The sequence below is a fragment of the Ochotona princeps genome, chromosome 1, assembly GCF_030435755.1.
Source record: "Ochotona princeps isolate mOchPri1 chromosome 1, mOchPri1.hap1, whole genome shotgun sequence".
Taxonomy (NCBI): Eukaryota; Metazoa; Chordata; class Mammalia; order Lagomorpha; family Ochotonidae; genus Ochotona; species Ochotona princeps.
The window spans coordinates 109,679,343-109,704,655 of NC_080832.1; the positions used below are offsets into that span (position 1 = coordinate 109,679,343).

The window sequence follows — 25,313 nt, forward strand, 5'->3', positions numbered from 1 at the left end:
ACAGGCTACAAATTACGTTTTGTATGTTTCATGTCTTAACAGCATTCTTCAGATAACAGGAAGCAGGTAATGTGATGTCTACCTTCTGGGATCTAGCTACCAGTATTAACTCAGTCAACGTGACCCAAGAACATTACTCTGACCTCTGCTAACATTCCATTCCCACCACTGTGTACACAACAGAGGGTGTCACAATTGATGGGGGAAATTAAGAGACTACCCTGACAACAGAGCAAGTCAGAACCAATCATTCATTTCTGTGAAGAGTTCTGATAAGGATGAATTCATTTAACAATGATATACATACCTGTACCACAGGATCTTTTGGTTGGTGTGATTAACGAGACATGAGCTGTGTCTGTGCATGGCCCACCTAAAAACAGAAAAGCAGGCACATCAGTCAGGATATAACTGCTCCACGTCCCTAAATGCATTCTTGAACACAGAGAAACTGAAAAAGGATCAACTTTTGCAAACATTTACAAGAAGCAATAGCAAAGAAGATGGTGGAAGGAGTGGAGGTTAATTCTAAGGACGACCCTTGAGTTCAGCAATCAAGTCTACAGAGATCTACAATCTATCTACATTTTACTTTGCAGGGAAAAATAAAAGTCAAGTCTTGGACCTGACATCATGGCTAGCTGCTAAAGTCCTCGCCTTGAAACAAGCCGGGATCCCATATGGGCACCAGTTCTAATCCGAGCAGCCCTGCTTCCCATCCAGCTCCCTGCTTGTGGCCTGGGAAAGCAGTTGAGGACATCCCAAGGCCTTGGGACCCTGCACCCGTGTGGGAGACCCAGAAGGGGCTCCTGGCTCCAGATCAGCGCAGCATCGGCTGTTGCGGTCACTTGGGGAGTGAATCATTGGATGAAAGATATTTCTCTTTGTCTCTCCTCCTCTCTCTATATATATTTGACTTTGCAATAAAAATAAACCTTAAAAAAAAGTCAAGTCTCAGATAAGGATAAGAATGTAAAAAATAAAACTTTAATTACAATTCAACTCCAGATGAGAAGAAATGATCCTTATGTTCAGGAAAATGAGTTCTTCCACACAGCACTAGGCAGGAGTACTCCCCACCTGATCTTAGTAGTCACTGTACCTTTTAGTTTATTGCACAACTAGCCTTATTTACAGGGAGAGAGAGAATCCCTAAAGAAGGGTAAGCTAATTAACAAAGAAAGAATAAAGATCATTTTAGTAGATGAAGAAAGCTTAGATGATAAAGGTTTCATTATACAAACAAGGATATGAGATGAAAAGAGTCTTCATGGGATCAGGTGGGCCCTGGATCTGATATACAGGCCTAGGTAGACAAGAGATACAACTACGCAGTGAATAAAGGCCTAAAAAGTAATAGTTTCATTCTACATAGTTAAAACTAACAACACATTAGGATATTTTTATTAATGCATGCTAAATATTCCTTATTAATTGTGACCTATTTTTCAAATAGTTTTAAATAGGAAGTTATCATGCAAATATGAAGGCCAATGGTTCTTGATGTGCCTTTATGGGGCAGTGGTGATGAAACAGTGATAAAGGAACAGCAGACACAGACAAAAATAACACATTTATTTTGAAAAGACTCACTAAGTGACCGACAAGCAAGGGGGAAACATGGTCACACAGTAAAGATGTATGTAACTTATGACAATACTCAGTAGTACTGAAGTTACTCATCGAAATGGGAGGAAAAATGAAAGAACACTGAGACATGTTCCCTGAGGGTAGGGGTTTGAAGATCCCATCCTCAAAGTGGGCCATCAGCCTACTTCCTATGCTAAGGTCACAGCAGCATCAACTTTAGTGGGTTTAAGACAACACAAAAGGAAAACTTAAAAAGGGAGGAAAAAGTGACAGTGTTAATTTCTTTTTATTTTCTGTTGTTGATTTTGTTTTGTGGCTTTTCATTTAAGGGGGTGTATAGTAGCTGTGTAATGCAGACTCTCATATCTAGTAACATGTGATTTAACTTCACGGCATTGTAAATTTCGATTTTTCTTCCTGTTGTTGATTTTCTATTGTGGCTTTTCATTTAAAAGAATGTACAGTAACTGTGAAATGGAGGATACTGCATTGTATTCTCACATATCCAGAAGTAAGGATACAATGCAGTATGCATCTCTACTTCCAGACTAAAGATAGTCTCCCAATGAAACTGTTTACTATGACAATAGGAAGATGGACTCTGCCATTGTCCATGCCCACAATAATGGACATATGACTGTGTATGAAGAACTATATTATAGTAACCATATAGGGTCACTCGGGGGGAGGGGAGTTGGGGGGGATAGGGGAAATCCCAGGGGCCTATGGAACTGTATCATAAAATGGTAATAACAACAACAATAAATAAAAGATCTAAAAAATAATAATAGTGAGAAAAAATGAAGTAAGGGCACTGTTTACTTCAAAGAACACTCAGCAAACACCTGGTATGTGCCACCATGGGTAAACCTCATGGTCAGGGAGTTTACCGTATTATTATTAGGAAGGCAAAATCAAAGTACATAAATAAAAAACAATAGAAGACAACAGTTAATAAGCTGGATGGAAAATGATCAAGTGCCAAAGAGATGGACCAGGCAATAAGTACTGTATGTTGTCCGGAACAGGGATATTCATCATTGGCCATGATTACCTAAAAATGCAAGAATCTGACAATGAGGCAAGAATAAACTGAAGAGTTTATAAAGTCAGAAAGGACACAGAGTACCTCAATTGAGTATAATATTCACCAAAGAATGCTTAATACATTAAAATCCCAAGGGTCCAAATGGGCAACTGTGCCTTCCAAACAGGCAACATGAAGAGATCATAAGCCTATTTCGTACCTAACACAAACTGTATCTAACTTGCTTTAGTTAACTTCTTAAAATGCTTTAACCTCTGCTTTCCTAAGAGTTTTTTTTTTCTTAATTTTTGTTAACTAAAGCATTTTCATTCATTTCTGGGGGAAAAAAATAGGTTGTTATTATGTTATAGAAAACTAAATTTAAATCCTTCAAGTCCTCCCCACTTGCTGAGTAATGCTGGATAGAATAGTTTTTGGTTTAACAAAAAAATAAAAAAAGAAAAAGAAAAAGAATAGTAAAATTGCTGGCAAGTCAAAGGGTTTAATTGATCACCTGTTACATTAGCACATTATAAGCATTAAAGCTTTATAATACAGCTAATTTCCTCTTCCACAAGAATTCATGATCCCAAGACTGAGAACACACAACACAGCCTACTCTGGGTTATGAATATGTTAACAGTGGGTGCTTCACCCTGTTCACGTCTAAATGAAAACTACAGGCTGTTGGATTCAATCAGGAGAGTAATGCACATTTCCAAAAAAAAAACACCCTTTTTTCTTGATGCATAACATACAGAAAAATATACACCAAATATCCTTTTATCCAAAATACTTGGGGACCAGAAATGTCTTGGATTTTGGAGTATCTTGCATATACAGAGTAAGATATCATGGGACTAGGGTTAAAATATAAACAAGAAATTCATTCATGTTTTACATAAATTTAAAACACACAGTCTGAAGGTAGTTTTACACAATACTTCTGCAGTGTTTGCATTTTGTCTGAGATTCTCAAGTGAGTTTATACATGGAATTTTCCACCTATAGCATCATGTCAATGCTCCAAGAGTCACATATTTTACAGCATTTCAGTTTTTGGATTTCTGAATTCCAGATGTTCAGCCTATACTAGACAGGACAAAGTACTCAAATGTCATGCACAGTCTGAGGTTTAAACACACACACACACACACACACACACACACTAACAATCACTGAAATATTAGAATACTTTCAACACAAGAAAATTCTGGGCATCAAACTTAAAATACAGGATCCAATGCCCTGCTTTAGAAAACTTTCACCCAATTGGTTGGCATGGACATAGAAAAACATGACGGTACATTCCAAACTAGCTGAATACAATGTAAATACAGCAGACCAGTTAGCTACAGTCTCTGATAACATTTTCTTTGCCTAGAATCACTGAATTTCCACAACACAATGAGCTACACAGAGGGCAAAAGTCACTAACAGTCACTTACTACCAGAATATATTTTAATAGGACATAAAATAATCCATCCAGTAAAATTACAAAAGAGACAGACAATCTAAACTAAAGAAATGGAGCTAAAACTCATGAATTAATGTTCTATTTTAAAATATCACAGTTTATTTTAAAACAACAGAATTTTAACCTTACCTGTTGGCTGAGAGTTTATTTTTAAAAGAATTTCTGGTGAATGAATTTCTATAGGTTTGGCAAATATGCAAATAACTTTTAAGTCTACCAGCACATTTCAACATACATCATCATGAAAGTGTTCTCCAGAGAGCTCGTTAAACCAACAACCTAATCCAATGCACAAACAGACCCATAGTTGAGCCAAGACAAATTGACAGCAAGAGTAACTGGCAGTGATAATATATCCCTGCTTTGCTTTGATAATTTGGCAATATTATAAACAGAGGGCTTGGAATTAAGTTGGTCTGGCAAAGTATAACCTACGAAATGACTTAAGATCTAGAACAGAAGTATATGAGGACCACACATATATTTTACACCAACTGAAATCCCCTGTAACTATCAAATACAAGGAGTAACCATAGTAGATCACAATATCTATCCTTATACAATTAATTTCAAATTAACTTTGTTAAAATGAATATAGAAAACTAAGGGCCACTCAAGGGAAAGTTCTTCAGGGTTCTGTCCACAACAAGAAAAATCTAACAAAGGACCTGTGTAGCTACAGCAAGTAGCAGTGTTGATGGTAAACACTAAAGGTCAGCATCAGGTCACCATCACAAAAGCGATAAAATTGGCATTTGGTTTCTACATTTTCTATTGCCTGTCTGAACAAGGGCATTTTTCACCATTAATTACCATAAACTCTGCTCCAATTTTTGCCCATTCTTTCCAAACAGTGTAGAAGAGACCTAGCAACTAATGGGAAAGGTGAGGAAGCTGTGGTTGAATCTGGAATGTCTGCTGGGTGGGACTAGGTTGGGAAAATAAATGCATTCCTAAGCATTTAGCAATCCAAACCATTGTCTTATACTTTATATTAGCAGCAACTGAGTTTGGAAAATTCTTTTTTTTTTTTCTGAAGATTTATTTATTTGAAAGGTGAGTGACAGAGGAAAACAGAGATCTTCCACCTACTGAGCCAATCCTCAAGAGGCTGAAAAAGACTGGACCAGGCTGCAGCCAATAGCCGGGAACTCCTTCAGAGTCTCCCATGTGGGTGCCAGTACTCCAAGCACGTAGGTCATCTTCTACTACTTTCCTAGGTGCATAAGCAGGTATTCAGATCAGCAGAAAAATAGTAACGATTTTTAACTGCTGTTTGACACAGGATGCCTAGGATGCCAGCATCCCAGGTGATGACTTAATCCATTGTACCACATCACCGGTAACAGAAAAATAAAGTTTTGTGGGTTTTCTTTTAAGATTTATTTATTTTTGTTAGAAAGGCAGATTTACAGAGAGGAACTACAGAGAGGAAGCTCTTCTGTCCACTGGTTCACTCCCCAACTGGCTGCAACTGCTGGAACTGAGCTGACCAGGAGCCAGGAGCCAGGAGCCTCTTCCAGGTCTCCCACGCAGATGCAGGGTCCCAAGGCTTTGGGCCATTCTCGATTGCCCTCCCAGGCCAAAGGCAGGGAGCTGGATGGGAAGTGGAACAGCCAGGACACAAACCAGCATCCATATGGGATCCTGCCTGTCAAGGCAAGATTTTAGTCACTAGGCTACCATGCCAGGCCCAGTATTGGTATTTTAATGTCATTTAAGCATTATGGTTTCTTGCTTCAAGTGGCATTTTCTAGGCCTTCAGAACCAGACTGACAGCAAGATTAAACACTCAGAGCTAACTTGGAACCAATCATGATAAATGCTCTTTAGTAAAGTAAGGGAACTAAATTTTTCAGCATTCTTACCAAGCACATTAAAAAAAAAAATCCTGACCTACTCAACTAGCAGTCAATTCCACACACTCCTTGAAAACTAGCTCAAGGGAGAAAGTAGAAAATACACTGGTTTGGAGAGGGAAGTTATACTTAGGCTAGGCACCCTGTTGGACACTGAAAACATAAGGATTTTTCCTTAATTTTACAAGACATCAACCATCTAACCGGTAAGTTCTGTGAAAACAACTATGAGAATTGGTTATTTTTAGCTCCTGGTTCTGCTAGCCCTCATTGGCTGCAGTTAAATCATGTGCTAAAACACATCAATTAGGAAAAATGGACTGTCAAGAAGTCAGTCAGCTAAAAATTGCCAGCAGCTCAATAATCAAACAAATCTTCTATCAGCTCTTTAATGGTAACTGCAAAACATTAATACACAAAAATAACCATTCCTTTTGCAGATTTATAACACTTCAATTTTCCTCCTTAATTAACATGACATTTACATAACAGTATCTAATTAATTTCCAAGGAAAGGCACTACGGGCTAATTAGAAATGCATCATCTTTTTTAAACTAGCTTGTCAATTCAACTCTAACATAATTGTACATTGTTTACCTTTGCAGCATCTCACTTCTCCAGGCTCAGTTTTGAGTGTAGTTTTTAAATATACAGTGTGTGTGCATAAATTAAAGAGGGACAGAGAGAAGGAGAGATACAGAGATCTTACATCTACTGGTTCAATCCCCAAAAAGTCACAACAGTCTGCACTGGAAAAGGCTGAAGCCAGCGACCAGGAACTCCATGCTGGTCTACCACATGGGTGATTCGAACCCAGGCATATTCTGTTGCTTTCTGGGGCACTTTCACAGGGTGCTGGATAGAAAATGGAGCAGCCAGGACTCCAATACAGAATGACGCTATCACAGATGGGTTTAACCTACTGAACCATACTGCCAACATTGCACCTAACCTGCTCAGATTTAAGAATTGTAATTTTATCATATCTCTAAAGATTCAGAACATTGGCATGTATGAGAATTGGGTCTGGGAGTGGATCAGGTGGAGGAACTTGGGAAACTCCCCTAGCGAGTCATAGCTCCCACTGGTGAACCTGTGCTCTAGACCTGGGGGTCGGACAAGCTGGGTAAAGTAGCTCCAACAGCTGACTAATGGGTAAATTGGTAATGGAACAGGATGTACTGGGCAGGACTGAGCAAACCTTAGCCCACAAGCGAAACTAGAAGCCAGGATGGAGCACGGGTCATGCCAAGCTGGGGTCTTGCACCTACTGGTCTGCGTGAGTCGGGGATGCTAAGCCACAGGGTCTGGGGTGGAGGACGGGACAAATGAGGGACTGGGCCTAGCTAAGTCAGAGTAGCCACTGGCATGCGTGTGATCGGTGGCTAGGAGTGGGCCTGGTTGGGGAGCTAAGGGGACACCATAACTGGGTTGAGGTTCCCACCAAGGAGCGTGTGGGCTGGAATGGGGGCTGCGTTCTAACTAGGAAACAGTTGTAGTCTCCTGTGTCACTAATGTGAACTGGGTTTGGATGCACCAGGCCAGGCCCCAACACCGTCTGGTGTCCTGGAGAACCAGGATAGATGTGGTGCTGACCAGGCTAAGTCTCAACCCCCTACTGAGCCATGTGTGAGCTGTATGTTGTGGGTATGGATGAACCATGGCTGGGCTGAAACACTCAACAACAAGAACCAGAAGGGGTTGAACACCAGCCAAGAAAAGTCACTGAGGAGGTAAACTGAGGTAAACTGAGTAGGGCTGGCTCATGGATCCCCTGGCATGCGCAAATCTGGCATTGGGAGGGGTTCTGATGGAGGAGCCTGGGCAACTCCTCTGGCAGGACACAATCCCTGCAGGCAAGCGCAAGAAGCATGATAGGAAACAGCCCAGAATAGGCCATGGAAAGTTTCCCACTGGCATACATTTGGCAAGGGTTGGGGGCAGACCAGGCTGAATCAGTTCATGTCATCCACTGGCAAATCCAAGCACCAGAACAGTGTGGGTTGAGCCATGTTCGGTCACAACAAAACAAGTGCACAATACAGAATGCCAGGGTGAGGTTGCCTGTACTGGATGTGACTGAGGCTCCCAATCAGCATGGGTGAGAGCCAGGAAGGGAGGGGGCGGAGCCGGCAGAGGGATTAAGGGGCTGGTCCCCTCGCCAGACAGCTATTCCCACTGGAGAGCGTGAGCTGGGATGGTGACAGGCCAGACTAGGCAGGGCTACAACACCTGTGCGCCACATGTGGACTAGATCAGGCAAAACCCAGGCTGGGCTGATTATTCCTACTGGTGCAAGCATAAATTAGAGTGGGTGAGGGTTGTTTGGGCTTAGCCACAGCATCGGCTGGCAGAAGCTGGCACTGGGGACTAATTCTGCCAAGTCAAACCACAGAACCACCTGGAGAGTGCATAAACCGGGATAGAAAGAGACCTGGGAGGGAAATAGTGGGTTCCCCTTCCTGGGTTACTACTCCCACGGGAGGGCATGAAAACTAGGACAGGGGCTGGGGTGGCTAGACAGAGAGGCACTCAACAAAAGCCATGAGGGCTGGATAGTTGAGCTGGTTAGATGGAACTAAGCTTTAATACCCATTGACTAGTATGAGAACCAAATGGGATGTGGGACAGACTGGACTAGTCTACCACACATACTGGCAAACCAGGGTAGGGGGCGGGCCTGGTGGGATTACTGTGGGTCACTCCAACTAGGCTACAGCTCTTACTGGTTTATGTGATGGCCAAGTATGTGCTGGGCAGAACCAGACTGGACTGCAACACGCAATGGTTCCAGCGGAAGTTGGGACTGAACACAGAACCAACCCAGCAATGGCAACCACCAGCTGATCGTGGAGATGGACTGTGGCGGGCCCTGTGCTTGCTAGAACATACAACAATCTGGCCTGGGAATACCTCAAAGTTTCTGTGGGGATCTCCCCAACCAAAATGCTGGACTCAGAACCCTAACCAAGAAAAGACAAAAGAAAGAACAACTCAATCAACCACCTCAGTTATATGTTGGCAGCAAAATACTGGGCAAATGAAGACTCTATGATGGACTATGTCAATCAGTGGATTCTTCAACGACCTCACCAAGCTGGAAGTGGCAAAAATGGCAGCGATTCATAAGTGGTGAACTATTAAAACCATTTGAACAGGGCCCGGCGGCGTGGCCCAGCGGCTAAAGTCCTTGCCTTGAAAGCCCCGGGATCCCATATGGGCACTGGTTCTAATCCCAGCAGCTCCACTTCCCATCCAGCTCCCTGCCTGTGGCCTGGGAAAGCAGTAGAGGATGGCCCAATGCATTGGGACCCTGCACCCGCGTGGGAGACCCGGAAAAGGTTCCAGGTTCCTGGCTTCGGATTGGCCGTACCGGCCCGTTGCGGCTCACTTGGGGAGTGAATCATCGGACGGAAGATCTTCCTCTCTGTCTCTCCTCCTCTGTGTATATCTGGCTCTAATAAAATGAATAAATCTTCAAAAAAACCAAAAAACAAAAAACATCTGAACAAGGATCTCAGAGCATGCCCCACATCCGGGGCTTGGGGTGGGTGGGAAACTGGGTGGGGCTTCTCCCTCAATATCCCCCTTTACCTCAGATACAAAAAGGAAACAATATGGACATAACAGTCTTGCCCATTTTCCTATACCCCTGAACCTTTTCACCATAATTAACTATGTAAAGATTGTCAACAATATAATTAAAAAAATAAATAAATTATAAAAAAAGAATTGTAATTTTATCATTTCTCTAAAGATTCAGAACATTTTTCATAAGAGATTATTGATAAGGCTATTAAGAAAAAACACAACAGAGACTGAAGCAGTCTTGATGTAGTCGTGTTAAGATTGTAAATTAGGGCCCGGCACAGTGGCCTAGTGGCTAAAGTCCTCGCCTTGAAAGCCCCGGGATCCCATATGGGCACTGGTTCTAATCCCAGCAGCTCCACTTCCCATCCAGCTCCCTGCTTGTGGCCTGGGAAAGCAGTAGAGGATGACCCAATGCTTTGGGACCCTGCACCCACATGGGAGACCCGGAAGAGGTTCCTGGTTCCCGGCTTCGGATTGGCACGCGCCGGCCGTTGCGGCTCACTTGGGGAGTGAATCATCGGACGGAAGATCTTCCTCTCTGTCTCTCCTTCTCTCTGTATATCTGAGTGTAATAAAATAAAAATAAATCTTAAAAAAAAGATTGTAAATTATCAAAAAATTTGTAAATTATCTCTTTGAAATATTCTAATAATCAGGGCTGACAATATGACACAGTATTAAGCTGCAGCCTGCAAAGCTGGCACTTCATGTGAATGTGGGTTGGAATCCTGGCTGCTTCATTTTCATTTTCTTTCCCTGGTAATGTGCCTGAGAAAGCAGCTGAACCTGGCCCAAGTACTTGGAATCCTGTTACCCACACAGATGGACTGCCCCAGCCCTGACTGATGCATCTGTTTAGGCAATGAACTAGTAGTAGATGGAAGAGTTTCTCTGTCTCCCACCCCTCACTCTAACTCTACCTTCCCACACCCCCTCAAAAATAAAAAAAATATATATATATATATATAAAATACATCTTTTTTAAAAAATTCAAACAACCAATATTCCATTCATAGTAAAATATTCCCTATTTAGAGCCATCAATACACATATGCAGTTTTAAAACAGTAAATAGGTGACAAGAATGACTACCAAGGACAAATCAAAATGTATGAGAAAATCTTCAAGTTATTCCTTCAGTAAAGAAAACCACCTCAGAATCTCACCTTAAACTTGCAATTCGCAAAATGTTTTAATCAGAAAGGACACATCTAATTCGTCTATATAATTGATCTTGAAAAGCACTATTGATTAAAAACAAGAATACATGAAGATATAACTGAATGGAGATCTAAGTTTACAGGATATCTTCAGGACAGATAATAGTCCTCCAACTTCTCCAAATGAAAACTTGGAAATTAAACCATTTACAAAGCTTGTTACACAATCTAATTACTAACCTCCCAGTTTAGAAGTTCTAATCCTAACGCATTGTATAATCTCTCATACCATATAGATCTAAATTAAGACATTTAGGAGAACACAATTTTCAAGTGGATCAGAACCTGCTATTGGTAGGAGGGGTGTGATGGTGCAGTGAGTTAAGCTGCCCCTTGGGATGCCTAAATCCCATTTTGGACTGCAGAGGACCAAGTCCCAACTCTGGTTGTGATTCGGCTTCCTGCTAATGTGATGACTCAGGTACTTGCATCCCTGCCACCCATATGGACATTTGATGGAGTACTGGGTACATGGCTTTGGCCTGGTTCAGCCTCCGCTGCTGTGGCCATTTGGGGGAGTGAATCAACAGAGGGAAACAGCTCAATCTATGCCTGCCTGTCTCTATCTCTCACTGTGCCTTTCCAATAATAAATAAATAATCTTTTTTTGGGAAAAAAAAGGGGGGGGTTATTTATATTGGTAAGGCAAATTTATAAAGAGAAGGACAGACAGACAGATCTTCCATTTGCCAGGTCACTGACGAAATGGCCGAAATGGCTGAAGCTAGCTGATCTGAAGCCAGAAACTTCTTTGTCTCCCATGTGGGTACATGGTCCCAAGGCTCAGCTGCTTTCCCAGGCAACAAGCAGTGAGCCAGATCAGAAGCAGAGCAGTTGGAACACAAACCAGCGTCTTTATGGGATGCCGGTGCTTGGCTTTTTAAAAAGTCTTGTTACTCAGTAGTTTATTTTGCTCACAAATGGCTTTCCAATACCTTTCACGATCACTCTACCTTGACTCTCTTAAATAATGACAGTGCTAGGCAGCTGTGCAAATATCACAGTGCATGCATGCATGTATATGGGTATGTTACTTATTATTAATCTATGTGTTCAGAAGAGATAAAACTCCAATACCTCCTCCAGGAAACAATACTAGGAATCCACTGAATTAAATTCCTTCCATCTTCCTAGTACTAACATACTCCTTAGGAGGGTAGAGAGAACCCTGCAGGATCCAGGGGACATTTTGGAATATATGTGCTCTGCAGATCCAGCAATAGCTTGAACAAAGTGGGCCTTAAGGCATGGGTAACCCTCTGTGTCTTCGTAATTAGCACACAGGATGTATAAAATCTGTTTAACTACTAAATGAAAATTATCCAGAACAAAAGTAATTAAGGGAAGGATATATATATATATGTATCTGTGTGTGTGTGTACATTTCCAGGTTGGAAATGATTAATAAGTATAGTTGATTTCCTATTTACAAGGTGATATAGCATGGTAATTTAGCATGTTAGTTTGAATATACCTTGGTATTAGGATTATCCTTTCACACTTATAGATTGCTAGGACACTAAAAAGTTTTATGTAGATTATTTCTACTGATATTTATCTGATATTGAAAATTTAAAATATTGGTAGTGATCTCATTTAAAATTCAGAATTAAAATTAAGCAAAATAACTGCATATTAACATTGACTCATCCTTTTCTGCAAGTGCCAGCATCCCATATGCCCGCTGGTTTGTGTTCTGACTGCTTCACTTCCTGTCCAGTATCCTGCTAATGTACTGTGAAAGCAGTAAACGATATCCCAAGTCCTTGGGACACTTCACCCACGTGGGTGTGGGAGTCCTGGCCATTGTGGTCACTTGAGAAGTAAACCACTGGGTGAAAGATCTTTCTCTCCCTAAATCTGCCTTTCCAATAAAAATTAACAAATCTTTGAAAAGAAATAAAGAAGGAAAGGGAAAGGACAAGGAAAGACCTCATGGATCCCCAAATGGGACTTAGGGACTTCTATGTGTTCTCAAACCTTCTGTGTCAATCTTACACTATCTTACATGACCGACTGAAAGATTAAAAGGCTTCCCCCACCCCTTTCTCAATCAAAACCTAATATTTCATTAAGTAAAGGCAGGCAACGGTGGAATAAACTCTATAGTTGTAATTTTAAACGCTGTCATTCTATTTTGCTGTTTACACAGAAAGTGTAAAAACATATCTCACAAGAACTCAAAGAATTCTGGGCAAGTGTGTCCATTTTTCATTTTGATTTTTTGAGATGTGATCTCTCATTTGAATGAACCTTCCCCAAGCCCTAACAAAAAAAACCCTCCATATATACATATACAAATGTGTGTGTGTGTGTATATATATATATATACACACACACACATACACATATATATGAAGTTTCTGACATTCACACTAATTCTTCAATACAGAATGAAGTTCAATAGCAACTAACAGTGAAATTCTTTTTTTTAAAAAAGATTTATTTACTTTTAGTGCAAAGTCAGATATACAGAGAGAAGGAGAGACAGAGAGCAAGATCTTCCATCCGATGATTCACTCCCCAAGTGAGCATAACAGCCGGTGCTACGCTGATCTGAAGCCGGGAACCAGGAACCTCTTCCAAGTCTCCCACGCGGATGCAGAGTCCCAAGGCTTTGGGCCGTCCTCCACTGCTTTCCCCAGGCCACAAGCAGGGAGCTGGATGGGAAGTGGAGCTGCTGGGATTAGAACCAGTGCCCATATGGGATCCTGCAATGTTCATGGTGAGGACTTTAGCTGCTGGGCCACGCCGTCGCCGGGCCCTAACAGTGAAATTCTAAGACATTCCCCATCCTGGGGATCAAAATTAAACCATTTTTGAGAGGTCAAAATACCTACTAGCTACCAAAATCAGCTCTAATTTTAGACAAGATTTGTTTTACTCTTTTGACAAAGCATTTTTAATTTGGCTATGAAATTAGAAGCTGTCACCTCTCCAATTTAGAGTTCAGTTTTGACTAATTTCAGGCTTATCTAAGGCCCAACTCATATATCTACATTTGCATTTTAACATCAACACAAGCACGATTCTCGTAACATTAAAGGAAACATCTCTTGGCACTGATCGGTGTTTTTCTTTTTTGATGTAATTCAGCTACCAAGAGCATTCTCACAAACCTTGGCTTGCAGCATAACTAAACAAGACTGCAATGTATTTCTCAGAAAAAATGACTTGTACATAATCTTCATAAGCAGCAACACAAGAAAAGGAAAGCAAAAACAAAACCTACATCTATTGAGGCTGTTTGTACCACCTATCAGACTTAAAAAAAAAAAAATGAAAAAACACAAACTTGGAGGGCCATCACGTCACTGTGGTGTAGCTCGCTGGGCAATATGTGGCAGCCAAGAAGTAGCTTCTGGTTCCTAGCTCCTGGCTTCAGATGGTCCAATTCCTGCTACTGTGGCTGTCTAAGGAGTTAACTAGTGGATGCACCATTTCTCTCTGTCTCTCCTTGTCTCTGTAACTCAGGCTTCCAAATAAAAATAACTTTCTTAAAAATAAATAAATAAATAAAAGAGAAAGAACTTGAGGGCTCAACAAGATGGCTCAATGGCTAAATCCTCACCTTACAGACTGTCGGGATCCCATTATGGGTACTGGCTCATGTCCTGGCTGCTCTGTTTCCCATCCAATTCCCTGCCTATGGCTTGGTAAAGCAGCGAGGAAGGTCCAAAGTCTTGGGACTCTACATCCATGTGGAAGGCCCAGAAGAAGCTCCTGGCTCCTGGGTTCAGATCAGCTCAGCTCTGGCCACTATGGCCAAAATCTTTATTTTAAAAAAAGAGAGAGAGAGAGAGAGAGAGAGAGAGAGAGAGAGAAAGGCAGCTACTATAGCTGGCAACAAGTGCATAATATGAATTACATGGTAGTTATACTGCTACTCCAGAATTTAAGAATTCTTTATTAAGTTAGTATCCTATTGCTTTATTAAACCTAAAAAAATCATATTTTGATGGGTAAAACTGATGAATCAAAAAGTGGAATGGTTTATGAAATAACAGGAAATGATGAATAAAAAATGTGAAAAGTTACATAGCCTTTTCCTGACAGCTCTGAATTTTCAGAGAAGTTCACAAATATAAAACATATTCATATAAGGTTAAAACAACTACTTCTTATACCTTGAAATAGGTGCCCTATCATAATGTACTTTTCAGCCAGATATTTTGATCATAAATAAAGCTTACATTTAGTTTAAAATGAGCACAGTGTAATCCATTACCTATATCTATATAAAATAAAAACAATATGACAACTTGCATAGGCCTAAAGCTATATTAAGTATAGTTGTTCACTGTGACCTTTACTTTCACAGAATACAGTGCGTTTAATTTAATAAGAACACTAAAAAAATTCATATTTGCACAGGGGGAGGGTAGACTGCAGTGATAATGCTGCTTCAGAATCTCATCTGATTATCACTAACAGTAAACATTTCACAGGTACATGAAAAAATCTTTACAGAAACTAACCTTTCACAAGTTATGAGACTCTTAAAAATGGACATTGAAAGTTTATCAGCTCTTTTACAAAGAAAATCTTGAAAGGAGAAATTCAGGTTAAAAAGAAAAAAAAAGAAATAGAACAAACACTGCTCCTTCATCATAGGCGCATGTCTCTTTGCTTAGAAAGATACACTCCCTACGCCTGGGATGAACTGTGACCACCACAAGGAACCAAAATTTCAAAATTAGGTAGGGATACTGCCTTTCTGAGTGGCTTTGTTTTGGGGTTACTGTATGGTACAAAAAATATTAAGATAACCAGAAATTAAACACAAGCAGAGAAAAGTCTTTGTACATATTTTAAAAACAGACTCTCGAAAAAGTAAGAAAAGCTAAAAAGAAAAATTTTACAAACATTTGTATCAGTAAGCATTTATGGAGTACTACCTTGCCAACCACTGTGCTAGGTGCACTAGTGCTGAGCAAAGCAGCATAAGCTGAAGTCCTTGGCTAACATGGGGCTAGACATTAGACCTGTGTACACATAGGACATTCTTATGTCAAAAAAGTAACCAACACAAGACTATGATAAGATGTCACAGGTAAGAAGTACAAAGATTTCTAGGAGGAAGAAATCCAAGTGGATGAAGGAATTTGCAACTGGACATTAAACAGTATGAATAAAAACAATGGGTATAGTGCCACGTGTCATCTGGGTACAACAAGTGTCTAGTATGGGTCAAAGCTGAGCATCAGTGCTGGCAGGTGTTAAGCCAGTCACGAAGGGCCACAATATTGGGGCGTGTATGGGATGCAAGACTAAGAATCTGGCTATGATGCCTCATTAAAAATACTTTTTAACATAATTACTGATGGGAAACCCCTCTGACAGGTCTATGCTCTACAAGAACATTAGAAACAGAGAGTCTGCGGATTGTGATACAATCCTATGAAACACATTGGTGCCAATGACAATTTTCCAGAACTTTAATATTTTTCCACTGAGCTAACTGAATGATTACAAATAATAATAATACAACAACTATAAGCAAATTTTAGTTTCTGCACTTTAAATAACATATACTCTAAAGTTAAGAATACATTTAATGTAAGAAATTTTAAAAATAAGAACTCCTGTTCTGATGTTACAGCACAGAGTGGTTAAGGCACACCAGAGTTCATTCAGATACTGGCCAGTCAGCTTCCTACTACTGAACCTGGGAAGACAACAGAAGACGTCACAAATACTTGGGCCCCTCTCAACATAAAGGAAACCCGGACAGCGGTTCTGGGCTTCCAGCAGATGGATGTGCTTATGAGAGTGTACTCTCACATTCACTTGAAATCTGCCAATCAAATAAGCAAACCTTTAATAAATATGAACTCCATGAGTAATTCTACTCCAATAAATTTAGCAATGCTGATAAAACAAAAAATTTTACTAAGATATTCTGAAATTTTGGGCCTGGTGCGATAGCATAGTGGTTAAGGTCCTCTCCTTGAACGCACCAGGATCCCATATGGTTGCTGGTTCTAATCCCAGCGGTCCCGCTTCCCATCCAGCTCCCTGCTTGTGGCCTGGGAAAACAATCGAGGACAGCACAAAGCCTTGGGACCCCTGGTTCCTGGCTTTGGATTGGCTCAGCTCCAGCCGCTGAGTTCACTTGGGGAGTGAACCATTGGATGGAAGATCTTGCTCTCTGTCTCTCCTCCTCTCTGTATATTGCCTTTCCAATAAAAATTAAATCTTTGTAAAAAAATGACCACACTTAAAAAAAAAGATATTCTGAAATTTTATACTTTTGTAACACAGTTGCCTTTCCTTTATTTGTGTATGGGGAGAAGTTCAAACACCCCAGATGAACGCCTGAAATCAGGCAGGACCAAATTCTACTACCTACACACACACACACACACACACACACACGTTTTTATCTTATTTCATACCTTTAAAGATAACAGTTCAAATCATAAACTAGGCACATTAACACATTAATAACTAACAAAATAGCTGTAGAACTGTATTGTAATAACACTATCAGTATCATTTCTCTTCCACTGTTAATATTCAGCAAAATAAGGGTTACACAACAGTTGATCTGGAAGAAGAGAGCTATCCAATGACTACTGGTGAACACAAGGACAAAGGCACGGCTCATGTTCAGGGCAGCATAAGATTTCATGCTGTTCAGAATAACTGCAACTTGGAACACAAATTATCAGGCCTGGCGTGGTACCCAAGTAGCTAAAAAGTCCACACCTTGCACACACAACAATCCCATATGGGTGCTGGTTCTTATCCTGTTGTTACACTGCCCTTCCAGCTCCCTGCCTATGGCCTGAGAAAGCAATAGAGGATAGCACAAAGCCTTGAGACCCTGCACCCGCATGGGGGACTTGGAAGAAGTTCCTCGCTCCTGGCTTCGGATCAGCCCAGCTCCAGCTGCGGCAAACTGGGGAGTGAACTAGTGGGATGGCAGATCTCTCTCGTCTCTTCTTCTCTCTATAAATCTGAGTTTCCAAAATAAATAAAAACAAACAAAAACCCAAAGAGGTAGCATCCTATAAATAGAACTTCCTTATAAAGAATATGAGGTATTTCAAAAATACTAATGGAAATAAAAAGTTTATCCTGCTGCAAAAATTATTTTTTTTAAATCCATACATGTCTGCATACATCAGAAACCTACAGCAACTACTGGATTTGCATCTCAAATACTCTTAGAACTGTAGTTTTATTAGAGTTAGGATTAAGAAAAAACAATATGACACTGCAAAGAAGAAATTCCTGCTTACCTAACACTGTGAAAAGTAAATGATTTCTTTTTCTTACATTTTTATTGCAATGCCAGATATACAGAGGAGGAGAGACAGAGAAGAAGATCTTCTGTCTGATAGTTCACTCCCCAAGTGATCACAATGGCCGGTGCTGTGCCGATCCAAAGCCGGGAGCCAGGAACTTCCTCCAGGTCTCCCACACGGCTGCAGGGTCCCAAGGCTTCAGGCCGTCCTCAACTGGCTTTCCCAGGCCACAAGCAGGGAGCTGGATGGAAAGTGGAACTGCCAGGATTAGAACCGGTGCTCATATGGGATCCCGGCACGTTCAAGGAGAGGACTTTAGCTGCTAGGCCATGCCACCCAGGCCCATAAATAATTTCTGAAAAGAAACACTGTTGAATTTGTTCAAGTCCTTTTACACTTTGATAGAGATTATCTCAATGATCCCACACAATGATTCCTGGGGTGAATTACAGTCATTCATTTCAATGCAACATACAACGTGTACACTACTATACTATCTTGCAAAGTAGTAACTTTTTTTTAGAACACAGACCTAATAAAATCAGCATGTTTTACAGAACCAGCTTCAGGATAAATAAATAGATGCACTGGGAGACAAAAAGGACTTTTAAAATCAAAACAGACATTTAATGTTTGGGCATTCTTCATTATGTGAAAGAATCCTCCACTTTGAGACTATTATATACTGAAAAGCTACATCTGTTGTATAATTATCTCTGATAAACGGCTTGATGCTTTGCACTTCATTAGAGAAAAGGGAAGAGGAAGGCACATACAGCGAGGATTGTAAATAAATCTCTTCACCATGTTTCACTTAAAACCAGCCCAGCAGGAAGTCATAAAGTATTTTTTAATAGGTAGTATTTTATAAATGCCTTTCTAGAAAAAGTCAGCCTACTTGCCCACTATTTAGCCTCCCAAAGAAAATAAAGGTTGAGAAGAGGAAGACTGGTTTCATTGAGAGACTATCTGGAAAAAAAAAAAAAACATTTAGCCACTTGGTAGCAGTGATATTTGCTTTTTAGGGGACAGATAAGGGCTTCCCAGGTAGTAATGAAGCCCAATACAAATTCCAAGACTCAGGGGTGGTGTAGAGCAAGGACATCTGTTAAAACTTATTACTCCTTTTTGTGTGTTTTTAATCCCTTATGGAGACAGAATACCACCAGAAACTTTAACCATTAAACATTTCACAAACATTATGATTAATATAGTTCTCACTATTTCTGCTTATTTTCTTTTGGCAAACAAGAGCACATTTTGGGTGGATACATTGGAGAACAACAGGGAAAAATGCAAGTATGACAGAAGCAAAAGGACCCAGGCCGGACTGAGCCCCAGCCCTGTCCTTTGAGACTCCAGCAGGATATCATCTAGATTTCCCCCTCTGATTTGCAGAACAGAAAGTCAGTTCTCTGTCCTGTCTGCATTGCACACTATCAAGATGAGACCAGAAGTGTGTCTGCCAAAATAATTTGTGAACTTGAGGTTTGCAACTTTTTCTGTAAAGAAATACTGAGTCTGACTTGCTATTGAAGAACAGAGCAGAGACAAAATGACATACCAGAGACAATATGTAAGTGAATGAGTGGCAATGTGTTCTAATAAAACCTCATTTATGAACACAGAAACTCAAATTTCATGTAATTTTCACATTTCACAAATATATATATTTTTGTCTAATCATTAAGAAAAGCAAAAATCGGCTGCCATGCTCCCACACTGGCAAGAGCTGGCTAGGCAGGCAGCAGGTGGCTCACAGGGGCCTGACAATGCAGGCTTGGGTGTAGTGAGGGCTAGGAGAATAGCACTGCACTGGAGGCCATATGGGGACCTGGAAATTCACCTCTAGGCAGGTGAAGCAAATCTGGTGATTTCCCCATGTGCTTGGGCGGGGAGAGGGCAGGGGAGGCGACAACCCCAGGTCAGCATGCTGCTCAGGTGTGCTGGTGGATCAGGCCTGCAGAACTTCAATGCATATTGGGTGTGTGGAGAGGTAAGGAAACAGACCAGCACATATGCCAGGAGCTTGGGACCCTGGTGGGCAAAGCTCCACATCAGCACACCACACAATGGGCTTCCAAAGGTTAGGCTGGAGAAACCTATGCACAAGAACTGTGGATTGATTAGGGAAAGGAGCAAGGGGATATAGAGTAGGGAGGTCCGTCCAGGGACTATCTTGCAGGTGAGGAAAGACTCCTGAGGGACTCCAAATCACAAGGCCATTATACTTGCAGGTAAGCAAGGGAACTGAAATCCGGTGGTTTGGAGGGAAGAGACCAGAAAATCTGTATGGGTCAGAATCATACACCAGCCCACATGGGAGTCCTGAGATGAGCTTGTTAGCGAGAACATCACTGACCACCACATGTCTGCCCACACGAAAGCTAGGCCTGGGGGTCTGTCTAGCAGGGCTGGATCCCAGCACCTAAACAGTGAGTGTTGGTACAAGGTACAGATCACATTACGCTGGGCCATGACACCAACCAGCATGCAATAGAACCAGGTCTGGGGGTAGATTCTATGGGGAACATGTGAGCCCAACCCTGTGGAAGTACAAGTGTCGCTGGTTAGCTTAAGAGTTGGGATAGTGATGGGCTGTGCTAGGTGTGACCAGTAACCCACAGACACTCACAGGCACTAGGACTAGGAAAAGGTTAGGCAGGTCCAGGCTGCAGCACCCTAAAACAAGGTGTGGAGCGGGCCAGGCAGCAACATCCACCAGCTCATACAAAGGCCAACATGGACAGGGCCAGGCAAGGGGCCTTGCACCTACTGGATTGCGTGAGATCTGGGTCTGGGAGTGGGCTGAGCAGGGGAAACTGGAAAATTCCTCTAGTGGGTCATAGCCCCTGCTGGCGAACACATGATTCAGGCCAGCTTGATGGGCAGGCTGGGTAAGGTAATTTAATGCATTGGCAAGTGTGTGTTGGCTTTGTAAGGGGGTACACTAGACAGGGCCAAGCAAACCTCAGCCCACCGCCATGTGCAGAAACCAGGCTGGAGTACAGTCATGCCAGACTAGGCTATCACATCTACCAGTTTGCATGAGCTAAGGATGAGAGCAGATGAAGCAAGGCCAGGTTGCAGCACCCACCAGCGACAGTTGGGACTGGCGGTAGGCCGAGTCAGACCAAGCTGCAGCATCCAAAGGCAAAGGCCAAGACAGGTGAGGGACTATGCCAAGCTCGGTCAGAGCTACCACTGGCACGCACAAGATCTAAGGAGCTAAGGGGATTCCTGGTGGGATAGTGATTCCCACTGGTGAGCGCAGGAACAGGAGTGGGGGCTGTGATCTGGTCTGGACATGACTGCAGTGTCCCTTGACATGGGTACGGACTGGGTCTGGTGAGCACCAGATTGGGCTAGACTTCAGCACCCATTGATGCTCATGAGAACCAGGAGGGTGCAGGACAGGCTGGGCTAGGTCTCTACTCCTGCTGAGCCATGTATGAGCTGTGTCTGGTTGTGGACTAGGCTTTGCTGGGCTGTAGCATTCAACAGTATAAACCGGAATGGGTGAGGGCTGGTCAGGAAAGGCCATTGTTCCTGCTAAGAAAGGAGGTGTATTAAGTCAGGCTAGGCCACGGACCAGTGGGGACAAGATCTGGCATTGGAAGGGGTTCTGATAGAGGAGCTAGGGGAACTCCTGTCAGGACGCAGTTCCCACAGGTGAGCGCAAGAACCACGACAGGGAGCAGCCCAGAGCAGGCTAGGTTTATAGTACTTACCAGTGTACATTTGGTTCAGCTCTGTGGCGAACCAGTTTGGGCCAGTTCATATCACCCGCTGAGAACTAGAATGGTGTGTGGTTCATACCAGGTCGGGCCATAATACCAGCCAGCTCACCTTAGGGCCAGGACAGGAGGCTGGAAGGGATGTGCTGCTCTAGGCTTCAGCCCCCACCAGTATGAGCTGGAACTGGGGGTGGGCCAGGCCCAGGCAGGTTACAGCATCCACTGGCAAATGCCAAGGTGAAGCTGGCCATGCCAGACTGGGCTACAGCACCCAACCAGTACACCTGAGACCCAGGGACAGTGGGGGTGAACCCGATAGGGGGAATGAGGTGGGCTATCCTGCTGAACAACCACTCCCACTGGTGAGCACAAGAGATGGGCTGTGGGCAGAGCAAGCAGGGCATGGCTACAACACCTGTTTGCCTCATGTGAGCTGGATCAGGGGAAAGCAGGCTGGGTGTGGGTTGGTTGGGCTTTGCCGCAGATCAGCTGGCAGATACTGGCACAGGGGCTTGGGAGGCAAATTCTGTCAAGTTCATTTGCAGAACCACCTCTAGGGTGCAAGATCTGGGAGTAGGAGTGAACACTTAGGGAAACAGTGGACACGTCCCTCTTGGGTTGCCACTCTCACTGGTGGACATGGGAACCAGAACTAGGGGCAGGCATGGTTAGACAGAGAGTAGCACCTGCCGGCACCAGTGTGGGCTGGATAGTGAAGCTGGTTGAGCTGAACTAGGCTTCAGTGTCCAACGACATGTACAAGAGTGGAATGGACTAGTCGGCTGTGCATACTGGCAAGCACGGAAACCAGGGTGGGGGTACACTTGGTGGGGGTTATCAGGGATTGCTCCAACTAGGCTGCAGCTCCCACTAGTTTATGTGAAGGCCGAATGTGTGGTGGGCAAGATCAAGCTGGGCTGCAAAACCATTGGTTTGCATGGAAGACAGGGCTGGAAGCGCAACTGACCCAGCAACTGCAACCACCAATGTGTGTGTGTGTAGGCTGATGTGGATGAGGGACTGAACCAGACCTCATACTGGCAAGCACACACAGGGATCAGGTCTGGGATCACCTAAGATGATGTTTCTTTGGGAATCAACTAAACGGCTGGACTCAGATTCCAACCATAGAGAGAACTGTAGGTTCCATCATCTGACTATAGATTGCATGTGTCAGAACTGGGCCTTCTCAGTGACTTAGAGCAGTGGACAGCATATCCAGATGCACATGGAGGCTGCAGAGGACACCTGGTACCACAACAGAGGCCAGGACAAATTGATCAACTACCCCAGCCAAGTGTTGGCAGTGAATATCCAGGCAAACGGAGACTTTGGGGTGGACTATGTCAAGAGTGGATTCTGGAGAGATTTCATCGTGGTTGGAGTGGTGAGATTAGCAGTGATTCAGAACTGTGGAACTATCAAAACCTTTTGAGCAGGACCCTTGGAGCATGTCCCACATCAGGAACCCTGGGATGGCTGGGAGGCTGGGTGTAGCTTCTCCCCTTACTTCCTCCCTTCCCCCAGACACAGGAAGGAAAAAAGAGGATGTGGAAACAATGGTCTCACCCACTCTCCTCTAGCCGTTTATTCTTCACACCCTAATCAACTATATAAAGTCATCAAAAATAAAATAAAAAAAAATAAATGCAAAAATCATTCTTAGCTTGTGTATGTCACAAAAATAGGAAGATGTGTGAAATGTGGTGAAGCTTGCCAAACTCTACTGTAATCTATCATTTATGTAAATGAAGGTTGCTATTTAATTAATACGTGCCTCCAAAGAACTTAGAAGATCACTCTGCATTAGATGTATCTTCTGTAACTATTAGATCAGAATGTCAGCCTATTTGAAAACCAGCCAATTTCTTGCCATTAATCTTCTCCAGTATCAGACATCATTTCTCTTCCTCTCCTGCCTAGAAACAGACCAGCTAATGTACCTCCAACACCCATATGCCTATCCTCCAGGTTAGCGGGACTTGGGACTTAGGATGGAGGTTGGAGGAGCAAAGACATGAAGACAGGTATGCACACTGTAAAGTGTCCAACAGGTCCCAAGTAGGGATATCCAGGCCTTTAAATCACAACAAGAAAGCTGACACAGAGAAAGGCAAAGGCGGCTCCTTCTCTTCTGAAAAGTCTGTAAGACAAGACTGACATAAGAGTAAGGAGCAACCTGCTTGTCACTTGAGAATAAGAAGACAACAACTGACTGCAGTGCTCCAACCACAACCCAACAGAATCCTTTTTCTTCAATAGTTGGGTCAAGAAAACACAGTTACAGGCATCCCAAATAGTCTCTTAATTTGCTGCACTAATTATACATACCTTTTTAAATAAATAGTAATGCACAAATACACACGTACACATAATGTACATATAAAATGCTCAATAAACGGTAGCTAATATTTCTCAATGCATGCATTTTGGGACTGAACTGTTTTCTGTGGCCTGATCCTGGTATATGTGGTTCCAACCCAGGTTCTATCAGGTGAGACACTGACTACCTCCTATTCTACTTTTAGGAGTATTTAACCTAAAGGACATAATGAACCTTGGTGAAATATTTTTGTAAAACTGGATATAAAATAGATGCTATGTATTTTTCTACTACCATAAAGGAAAATAGCTTTTACCAGCATCCTATAAAAATGTATAACTGCAAACAGATTTTTAAAAACAAAAATTACTGCCTTTAATATTATTATTACCATTTTCACTTTTAAATGACTTTCCACACCTGTCCTGACCTCTACTGAGTAAGTTATAATATTTCAAAAAATTATCTCTGCAAGTTATTCCAGTATAATTCCTCTTGTTTTCAATACTGTCAGGTTACTGCACCAAAAGAACTGGTACTATCACTTCCTTTGCTCAGAAACATCGCTACCATTCAAAGTTCAAACAGGCAGCATTGAAGCCTTCATGGCTTGGCCATAGTTTACTTCTCTGGCTTTGTCCCTTATTCTTCTCCCTAAGTGGCCCTAACGGAGTAACTTGCCCTGATAAACTGCATGCAGCTTTCTTCTACTGCTCATTCCACTGGGCTAAGAATGTCTTCACCACTTCGTATTCATCCACAGTACTTCTTTCTCAAGTAAAGTAATGCCCTTTTTCAACACTCACTGTCTTTAATACAGAAGGACTAAAACATCAGTGCACACAACATGGATGATGATTTCTCAAATTCAACCTTTCCCAGACATTAAGCTGGGTATCAGCAGTGGAGGGATATTCTATGTAATACAGGACACTCAGCATTCATGGTTTCCAAGTATAATCAATGTTCAGGGATAGAAGAGGGATTACTACTGGTTGAAATCTATGATGGACAAGAGCTTAATTTACCCTGTTACACAGCATTCTTAGAGGACCAGGATTGTGACCTTCTTTATATTTACAGTATTACCAAGTACAACAGTACATGACAAATTAAAATAAATATTTTTCTCTGCTAAAGTTTCCAAAGTTACTAGAATAGCCAAACAGCCTAACCTACCATATTTCTGGGTTTTCATTAAATATATAACATTAAGTTGAAGCCTATTTAAGTA

At 42.2% G+C, this 25,313-nt stretch overlaps 1 protein-coding gene across 1 annotated transcript in view; it reads right to left on the reverse strand.

Moving 5' to 3' along the window:
* Positions 1-25,313, reverse strand: part of ZFAND3 (zinc finger AN1-type containing 3) — a 245,042-nt gene that overhangs the window by 50,310 nt on the left and 169,419 nt on the right. Inside the window, exon 4 of the mRNA XM_058663680.1 lies at positions 308-373. Coding sequence (XP_058519663.1) covers positions 308-373 — 66 coding nt within the window. The remainder of the gene's footprint in view (positions 1-307; positions 374-25,313) is intronic.